Source organism: Anneissia japonica, unplaced genomic scaffold, assembly GCF_011630105.1.
Source record: "Anneissia japonica isolate Jap-2015-1 unplaced genomic scaffold, ASM1163010v1 scaffold49530_len10446_cov144, whole genome shotgun sequence".
Classification (NCBI taxonomy): Eukaryota; Metazoa; Echinodermata; class Crinoidea; order Comatulida; family Comatulidae; genus Anneissia; species Anneissia japonica.
Genome location: NW_022757155.1, coordinates 1 through 10,461, shown reverse-complemented (window position 1 = coordinate 10,461; position 10,461 = coordinate 1). Strand labels below are relative to the sequence as shown.

Here is a 10,461-nt window from a genome sequence, read left to right as displayed (position 1 = left end):
TGGTAGTTAATTGTGACAAAAACACAGAAAATGTATATGAAGGAATTAAATTATATTGAAAATATAAACAGATTACAAAAACATGGAATGAAAACACCGAATAATATTAAATACCAATCTAAAGTTTTAAAATATCTCACAACCATGTAGATCATTTCACAGGACAAGCATTATTATTTTGCTGTCATGCCACATGTATTTGATATCTGACTATATTTCATTCTACTTGGTTTATTATTATTATTACTTCCTACTGCACTTTTTTCCTAATTTTTTTTCAACATAGGTTTCTCTTAGTAGAACAAATTATTCAACATAGGATACAGGAAAGTGCCAGTTGTTTGTGTGCGCCACAAACTCTTGGAATGCTTTCTGAAGTTGCTAATGTCTTTTAATCTCCGTACAGATTAAAAGACACTAGCAACTTCAGAAGTTGCTAATGTCTTTTAATCTCCGTCCAGATGGTTTACATTCATATGGAGTTTTACCCGAGTGTACTATTAAAAGAAATTTCAAAGGCTATAAAAAAAAAACTTCTTTCAACAATGTTCACATTCATATAAGGTATGTCACATCCATTTATCTTCATGTATGTCTGTTAAGACACTTTATGCTTTTACATGTCTTTCCATACTGTTTACATTACTTCATTGATATGTCTGTATGTATGGCTACATGCATTTTCATAGTAATATGGTCTTTAAACTACTTTTCACAATGTTCACATAACTATGGTCTCTGTCCTATGTGTTTTGTAAAATGCTTTTTCAAAGCATCTTTACTAATAAACTTCTTTCCACAATGTTCACATTCAAATGGCCTTTCTCTTGTGTGTATCTTTAAGTGTACGTTCAAATTGCTACTAGAAATAAATTTCTTTCCACAATGTTCACATTCAAATGGCCTCTCTCCTGTGTGTATCCGTATATGTTTCTTCAAATTGCCACTACTAATACACTTCCTTCCACAATGTTTACATTCATAATTTAAGTCTCCACTGTGTATCCTTAAATGCCTTCTATAATAGCTGTTATTTCTAAACTTTTTTCCACAATGTTCACATTCATACGGTCTTTTTCCTGTGTGTATACTTGAATGTGATTTCAAACTGCCACTTTCAGTAAATTTCTTTCCACAATGTTGACATTCAAATGGTTTCTCACCTGTGTGTATCCTTATATGTTTTTTCAAATGGCTACTATTAATACACTTCCTTCCACAATGCTTACATTCAAACGGTGTCTCTCCATTGTGTATCCTTACATGTACTTTCAAATTGCTACTTTGGGTAAATTTCTTTCCGCAATGTTCACATTCATATGGTGTCTCGCCAGTGTGTATCCTTACATGTGCTTTCAAAATATTACTTCGGTTAAACTTCCTTCCACAATGTTCACATTGATAAGGTAACTCCCCATTGTGTATCCTTACATGTGCTTTCAAATTGCTACTTACGGTAAATTTCTTTCCACAATGTTTACATTCATATGGTGTTTCTCCAGTGTGTGTCCTAACATGTGCTTTCAAATGGCTACTTTGAATAAATTTCTTTCCACAGTTTTCACATTCAAATGGTCTCTCACCTGTGTGTATCCTTATATGGTTTTCCAAATGGCTAATATTAATACATTTCCTTCCACAATGTTTACATTCATATGGTGTCGTCTCTCCATTGTGTATCCTTACATGTGCTTTCAAATGGCGAATTAGTTTAAATTTCTTTCCACAATGTTCACATTCAAATGGTCTCTCTCCTGAGTGTATCGTTAAATGCCTTGTCAAATCGTGTTTATCATTGTGCTTCTTTCCACAATGTTTACATTCATATGGTGTGTCTCCATTGTGTATACTTACATGTTCTTTCAAATGGCAATTTTGGGTAAATTTCTTTCCACAATGTTCACATTCAAATGGCCTTTCTCCTGTGTGTATCATAAGGTGTCTTTTCAAAGCGGCACCAGAAATAAACTTCTTTCCACAATGTTCACATTCAAATGGCCTTTCTCCTGTGTGTATCATAAGGTGTCTTTTCAAAGCGGCACCAGAAATAAACTTCTTTCCACAATGTTCACATTCAAATGGCCTTTCTTCTGTGTGTATTCTTATATGTGTTTTTAAATGGCTACTCTTTCTAAACTTCTTTTTACAATGTTTATATTCATATGATGTCTCTCCATTGTGTATCCTTACATGTTCTTTCAAATTGCTACTTTGGGTAAATTTTATTCCACAATGTTCACATTCGTATGGCTTCTCTCCAGTATGTGTAATTAAGTGTGTTTTCAAACTGTCCCTGTGGGTAAATGTTTTTCCACATTGTTCACATTCATATGCTACTTGTCCTTTATGTTTCTTTAATTGTATCTTTAAACTCTTGCCTTGATTGATCTTCATTCCACAATGTTCACATTCATATGATGTCTCTCCTATCAGTTTCCATAAATGTGCGTTTAAATTCCTACATTCATTGAGAATTTTTCCTGTATGTATTATCAAATGTGTTCCTAATTTAATTCTGTGATTAAATTCCTTTGCAAAAGACTGGCATTGACAGTGGGTTTCATGTTCACATTTATTTTCCAGAGGTTCATTTTTAAATTTCAAATGTTCCATTAAACTGTCAAACTTAAATTGTTCTTCACTAAACACATTTCTGCAGTCATCCTCATATTCCATACACTTATTATTTTCAATCTCATTTTTAGTTGTTAGAAATGAACTTACAGTGTTTACTTTTGATGGAATTGTTGGCAAACCGTTTTTAAAAAAACCATAACCATCTTTTCTTTCTGGATAGTTATCAAAAACACTGCACTGGCCTAGAAAATAAACAAAAAAACAAAAAAACAATGTTACTAGTTGGAAATTATTAATACAGCAGTCTATTTACAACAGAGATTGGAATGAAAAATATTGAAATGAATCAACCAATTGGCAACACAATGTTGCAGGAACGTTAATTACACCATTACTTAGCCGGAAATGTTATGAATACATATTTACAGCCAAAAGATGATTTGTACACTGCAACTTAATAACTTTACTTTGCATGGACTATGCAATTTCAGTTTGGGGAACTGTCTAACAAAAATATAAACACTCTGTTATGGTTGGTTACAAAAACCTCCTCCTAGAATAGTTACAAATAATTTTAATTGTACAAATTATCGTGAGATTGATCTTATTAAACAAAAAATTGGAAACTTCTTAATGAACGTAGAGATTATGCCTAGCATGATTAGTACAATATGTAAATATATAAATGGTATTGCACCTCTTGTGTATAACAATATTTAAATGATTTTTGACCGGCATGGATATTCCACAACATACGCCCACTCACTTAACGTTATCTACCAAACTCAAACTGCTCTGTAATAAATGGTTCTTTAAAAATTGCTGAAGCAAATGTTTGAAACAAGTAAGAATATCAGTCTCTTAAAATTCAAAATTACTTATAAGAAACACTTTCTCCGATTTCTAAATTTGTTCCATTATCTATGATATTTTCCAGGTCTTTATATTATTGATTGTCCAAAATTCCAGCCCTGAAAACTTGACACAGAAATACCGGATTGGTGTCCAACATGGGAAAATTTTTAACCAAGTGATATCATAGCCATAGTTTTTACCATATTGTAGTTAATTGTAATTCATGGCCCTGAAACCTGGACTCAAAAATACCACGTTGGTGTCCAGCGTAAAATAGTTTTGCACTATATTATACTATTTGTATTGTATTGTTTTAGGTAGCTTCTTGTATGTTTTTTATAGTATTTTATCTTTGCAACCCCATTGTAAAAGAGTATTAATATGGGGGTCATTCTTCATTAAAGTGTCATTCTTCAGTAAAGTGCCGTTTTCCAGTCCCTCTGTTTTAATGTAGTATAAATTTTAAAATATTAAAGGAAATTTTATTTTTATTGCGTTAATGCAATTTTGAACATAAGTTATATATAAATATTTTAAAAGTAAAAAGATGATTCCTTGGTGTTTTCTTTTCTAAAAAACGGCTATAAAATAAAAACGGTAATTGACACGACTTATGTTGTTAGAAACCTGTTTGTTCAATGTGTATTTTCCTATATTTAAATAATGCAATCTATCTTTTAAATTTACTAAGATTCACATCTATGTGTATATCATCATCTCCGTCACAAAAAAGTGTGATGAAGATGATTCTTTAAATATTTGCTATGTTACACTTACAGCACTGAAAATTGAATGCTTAAATAAACATTTAAAATGCCCTAATTATTGTGCCGAATGTTTATTATAGTTGTTATATGGCATAATGGTGACATGTGTAATAAAAGAATTACAAATTTGAAACTTTTTTTTTTCATGATTTCTAAACCTCTAAAATAGCACATTAGCGAAGAATTACCCAAGGGCGTGTTTCTGCTGAATAACGCCAAAAACGTGTTTTTCATAAACGGTTAAATTCCTTCTGAACGTATTCATAACTAATAAAAACACAGTAATGCGAGCATTAGCAAGTGGGTGGAGCTTAAATGACGGTCACCAACGGAAGTTGAAGCTGACCTTACTTTTTGCGAGCTACAGCGTATGCTGCGAAAGTATTGCATTGCAGCTGAAAAGTGTACTACAAAACACGCGTTTTCTGAATGCATGTAAAGAAACACATTTTTAGAACGCATTCCTAACAGTGTTTTGTTTTGTGGTCCGTTTCTACTGGGGAAAAAACATGTTTTTTAATAACCGTTTAAAAACACGCATTTTTTTGACTCTGCAGAAACAGGCCCTATCTCACCTGTATATATTATCCTGCCTAATAATAATTATAAACAAACATTATTACCCTCAATTTTCCGAAGGAGAGATGATGGGTGTGTGTCTGTGTGTCTCAGTCTGAGTGTGCGTGTGTGTGATGTGACGCGTGTCCTTCCGGATGCATAGCACAAAAACTGATTTACTTCAAATGTTCACACTTTAACAATGTTATGTAACTGTATCTCGGTCCTCCCCGAGTTTGGTGCTGATCGGAAGTAAGATGCAGATTTTAGAATGTTATTTTTATATATTTTAGACAGCGCCAATTCGAGCAGTTTGTTTGACCGAGTCGTTTTTCTAGACTGGGTCTACTCAAGCGAATCAACCCTGTGTCAAATTCTGGCCTGCAGCCTAAAGGCGTGCAAACTTGTGCCCAATTGATGGGCTTTCCACGTAAGGCCTACAGTATGATGACGTGGTCTGGCTGGCCGGCCGGCGTAAAACTAAATGCCATTATTTTTTCAGTATAGATATGACGCATCAGGGCTAGGGTTTGTAATCTCAGATTATCTTGTTATAACTTAAAATATAATGTGCTCCAGTCTTTGCTCAGGGGCAAAACTATAGTCTAGTACAGGGGGCCTTCTGTCCAACAATGCATAACACTAAAATTACGTTGCAGTAGGTCAAAATATCCTGTGTCTCCTTATTAGGAGTTGCATTCATTTTAAGGTGATTAAGAATTATGATACACGATATTGACAATACTGGACTTGAACCAAAAACCTTCTGCTGTCTGTTCAGCTTAATGCTAAAAACTGGGCCACGAGGCTTTGTTAGGAATTCAAATCTGATTAGAATCATGTTTTTCACTTTTTTTACCACAGTGGCAAAAATAAACATTGACTTAATACAGTAATTGCTAATGTACATATGAAAAAAAATATATAACTAAGAGATATCTAAGCTAAAAACATTTTATCTTGTCCTTTGGTAATCTTGAAAATAAAACTAACCTGGTTCAACTTTAATTTCAGGATTCACAGCGTTACGCAAATGTGCTTCTTGTTCTGACATTGTGCTGCAAATATCTTCTCGCATTTAATTTAAATCCTTAAGTTGAAGTTCTGAAAACAAAACAAATAATGGCATGCATTTTCACATTTTTCGGCCGGGAATCAGTTTGGCCGCGATTCGGCAGATATATGTTATGTTTCCATTAAAATTTAGTTCCATACTCCAAGCCAAACCTACAGTACCAGGACATCCCTGACAACAGGTCCAAATGTTATTTAACTTTTGTTCACAGCACTGGACTGCAGCGAAAAATGATTCCCCCATCATTAATGGAACAGGCCCACGTCATGCAGTGGCTGACTAGTTTTGATTTACATTTCGCATATCTAGTGTTATTGTAAAACGTAAATCAAACCAGTCATGCTTGGTTGGTTTTGAAAGAAATTAGAACAACATAATTTTGGAAAATTTGAACTACGTTTTGTAAAATTAGGAAGTTAATTTTGGGACACTAGATCTAAATTTTGAGGAATTTATGTCTACGTTTTGATAAATTAGACATTGAATTTTACAATTACATTTTGATTTTAACATTTTTGCTGCGTATGACACGCCATAGAATAGGCCAATACAAATCTCAGACGCGACCCCAGACGTGGCAAGCACGCCTGTCAGAAGAGGCTTTGCCCGAGTATTCAATTTATAACTCCCTGCGTAAGCCTATCAACTCTATGAAACATTACAGATGTATCAGCAAGCATAAATATTAAAAATAAATAGAAACATACCCAAAATATCACATCTACAATCAGTATGAGTAGAAGCTATGCCCGAACAATACGTTCGACTTGCACCTGCTTCGGGACCTGCTACCGGTAGGTACTCAATTTAAATGAAAACCCACGTGCAAAAAGCAAACTTAGCGAAGGGACGCAAGAGGGCGCAAATACAAACAGAAAATATATCGAGGGTGCTAAAAATAATGTTAAAATCAATACGATTACATCAGTTGATCAGTTTAATTTTGAAAATTCATTGGTACCTATGAGCCAAAAATACAAGGCCGTCGTAAGCCGGACCACTTTTTCTCACTTCTATTGATAATGTTCGTATTACAATGTCTTTTTAATGTTATATTAAACCAAAATCCACCATGCGTTTGTTTTTGCTTTGGTCCGAAGGCCCATTGGTCCGTAGGGTCTTTGGTTCGAATGCCCGTTGGTCCGAAGGGTCTTTGGTCCGAAGGTCCATTGGTTCGAAGGCCCGTTGGTCCGAATTAGTGACCTTTTCCAGGAATGCAGGTTATATGGCAGTGCCGCAGTAAAACAATTCCTTACAATTTATGGAGTACAGTAAATTAAGAAAGATCGCTTTTCAAAAACAATATTCCCAAATATTTTCCTAACAACAGGCCTATATAAGGCCAAGTAAAAAAAGAAATACTAGTCTCTTGTCGCATCCATTTTTGCTGCCTCACCATTTAAAAAAAATATATTTCCTTTATTTTGCGAAATGTACGAAAATCTAACTCACATAAGTAAAATTCCTCTCTCGATACTTCGTGGATAGGAAGATGTTCCCAGTGAGAATTTCATTTGGACTATTTCCAGTAGTATTACGAATTAAAGCCCAATGTACTATATGAATCATGTCTAATGCTTCTTTTATTTGCTTTCAATGATCACCAACCATAGTGGGGCTGAGGTGGATATGCACTCAGACACCCCACTAACCCTGGATGGGAGTAAATGGGTCTGCAGTTTAAAAGCCAAATTTGCTAACCACCTCTTCCTCCTTTTTTATAATGGCCGGACCACTTGCAAAATGCTTCCGACGAAAATAAAATACATCATTACTTTATTTTGAGAAGATTGTGACTTTCCTTTTACAATTTTCTTTGTATACCAAAAACTACATCCATAATCATAATTACAAAGAATAAGACAGGAGGCTAACACAGAGTGTAAACGTATTTATAGTAATTCGGTATACTAAACAATTAACCCTTAAATTAACTTTTTTTACTGAATAAGCAATTTCTTCACATTTCAGAATGTGATTCAAAATTCATAATTATTTAACTTACTTATGGACCATATACATAAAATAATGGAGAAAAAGAGAACTATACTTAAATTTAAATGTGAAGTGCCATTTCCGTCCATCTATAGGTGCCTTAAGCATAAATTTTCTTGCCACCGTAACTGGGTCTGAGGTGGTGTAGACTCCGCAGTTGCGTATTTAGCAGTCTTGAAACAAAAGGGGGAATAATGGGGGTGAGGGTGAGGGGTGGGGGGGGGGGTGGGGGGGGGGGGGGGGTGGGGGGGGGGGGAGACTCAATGATTAGATGAAAGGCTGTAACTCGCAAAATAAGATACCGGTATTTTTTAATTACTTGACCGTAATTTTTATTTGGAGGGGGAGGGGGAGATTGGGAAGCGCGAGTAGCCTATTTTTTGGAGGGGTGTGCGCCTTTCCGCGGACCCCATCTGTGAAATTCCTTCCCTGGGCTCCTTCTATTTTGAATTTCTGGATCTGCCACAGGATAATATTACATAGAGGCCTACAGGATATATTTATTTTATAAACGACTACAGGAACTTTTTTCACTGTGTGAGCTTATAATTCAGATGTATGAAAGAGGCTAGATTAGATTTGCAGTATGGTATGATACTCGCCTTGATAGTGAGAGGCTGTGGTTCTAATCCTGCTACACACACTTTTTTTCATACACAAATAGGACATGTAGAGACATCACCTTAAGAATTTTTATTTTATTTTTGATTCATAATGGACCGTTTCAGTGTATAAACACACAAGTTTACATATGCTGTTGTTCTTTGCACCTAACCTACTTACAAGTAAAGCCCCTCTCCCACTAGGGGTTTTTTCAGCATACGAGTTACAAGAGAATGCCGAGTTGCTAACTCGACAAACTCGGCAAAAACTCGTAGGACGATTCGGAAAGCTCGGAGAGGACTCTTACCTACTCGTAGCAGCTCTGAACTCGTGGCGCTAATTTTGAACATGTTTAAAATTATCCCACGAGTAGATAACTCGTAGTAAACTCGAAGAACTCGTAGGTAGCTCGTATAGTACTCGGGGCACTCCTACCTAGCTCGTACACTACTCTGGATACTCGTCAGCGGTTTTGTCATCTACGAGTTTAGCGAGCACCCAAAAACGAGTACGAGCGCACCGAGTTGGCTCGTACCTAACTCGTATCTAATTCGGTACAAACTTGTTACGCTCGTAATAATCTCGTAGTTAACTCGGTGCTCTGTTCGGCATAATTCGTACATAACTCGTAACCAACTCCATAAAGTCGTACCTCACTCGTAGCTAACACGTAATAAGCTCGTATAGGTCCTTTCCAAAGATCACGAGTTTTAACTCGTAAAAATCGTATGACTCTTAGGTGAAATAAACCTAGGTGGGAGGGGGGCTTAACGTGTGCGAACAGGGGCAGATCCAGAGATGTCCAAAAAAAAAGGGGCCCAGGAAGGGGCCGATCGAGGTAACAATACCCTAAGGGACGAAATTTTTGTGTTCTAGACACCCGAAAATAACATCTGAGGCCTTTTGGGCGATAATTTTTTTTTTTTTTATTTTCTTTATTTTTTTTCTTTTTTGACTATCCAAAAGAGGGAATCCACCCCTGGTCAACGATCGCATAACTTACTACCTACAACTTATGGCCCGCGTATGCAGAACGAGCCATAGGCCTACGTCGAAAATTTTAGTGCATGCACATGCTACGACGTATACCAGCATGCATCAGCGTGCTCTTAACTTACAAGTAACTTACCAATAACTTATTTAACGTACGCCAGCGTATTCAACACATTTTTCATACGCAATACGTCGGCATACGCTGGCTAAATCGTCAAGGTGTGACAGTGTGCAAAATATTCAAGGGGCAAGGCTTTATAGCGGATTGGTACATAATGACACAGGGACTGTAGTTTCACTACTCCATTCCTATATTGCCGATTGACAACATAATGCTGGTATTTCAATTGCGCACACCTACGATACGTCTCCCGTTGAGTGGCGTCGGCCAATTTAAGCACAACAAAGTAGCAAATTGAGAAAAATTAAAACATTTCTATGTCACAATATCTCTTTATTTCAAAAATGTGTTTGGTTAGTATGGTTTAAAATGACAAAATAACAGAAAATAGAACAATAATATATTATACTGAAAATATAAAAGATTGAAAATTCGATCCTGTCACATGTCCCATGTATTTTATATGACTACATGTCCTGTCATTCTACTTTGATTATTATTATTGCTTTCTACTTTTTAAAATATGAAGTAATTCTTCAAATGTCTTCTCAAGTTGCAAATGTTTGTAAATCTGTCCAAATGGTTTACATTCATTATGGAGTCTCACATGTGTGTGCTCTTTAGAGTACTTTCCAAGGGCTTTTATAAAGAAACTTCTTCCCACAATGTTCACATTCATATGGTGGGTCACCTGCATGCAGTTTCATACAGTAATTTGTAGAACCTTTTTTGCTTAAATATCTTTCCACTCTTTTAGTACTACGGTCTTTAAACTTCTTCCCACAATGTTCACATTCAAATGGTCTCTCCTGTGTTAATCCTAAGAAGCTTTTTCAAATTGCCCCTTTGAAGAAACTTCTTTCCACAATGTTCACATTCATTGGTACATCACATGTATGCAGCTTTCATATGTCTTT

The 10,461-nt window shown here is 35.6% G+C and overlaps 1 protein-coding gene across 2 annotated transcripts; it reads right to left on the bottom strand.

Moving 5' to 3' along the window:
- Window positions 1–374: 374 nt before the first annotated feature.
- On the bottom strand, window positions 375–6,673 carry LOC117124492 (zinc finger protein 345-like). 2 transcript variants are annotated; one of them, XM_033270719.1, is made up of 4 exons: window positions 6,540–6,673; window positions 5,751–5,861; window positions 1,983–2,819; window positions 375–1,898 (listed from the first exon to the last, which is right to left on the bottom strand). In XM_033270719.1, the coding sequence occupies exons 2-4, from the start codon at window positions 5,833–5,835 to the stop codon at window positions 730–732; spliced, it is 2,091 nt and encodes a 696-aa protein (XP_033126610.1). In that variant the 5' UTR covers window positions 5,836–5,861; window positions 6,540–6,673; the 3' UTR covers window positions 375–729. The 2 variants fall into 2 exon arrangements, with proteins under 2 accessions (XP_033126610.1, XP_033126609.1); XM_033270718.1 differs by having other exon boundaries at window positions 375–2,819.
- Between the last annotated feature and the right edge of the window lie 3,788 nt (window positions 6,674–10,461).

Excerpts from the sequence above, each read along its gene's own strand:
- LOC117124492 (XM_033270718.1), bottom strand. The coding sequence starts at position 5,835 with ATGCGAGAAGATATTTGCAGCACAATGTCAGAACAAGAAGCACATTTG. Across the intron at positions 2,820-5,750 it reads TGAAATTAAAGTTGAACCAG|GCCAGTGCAGTGTTTTTGAT; the intron begins GTTAGTTTTATT and ends TTTATTTTCTAG.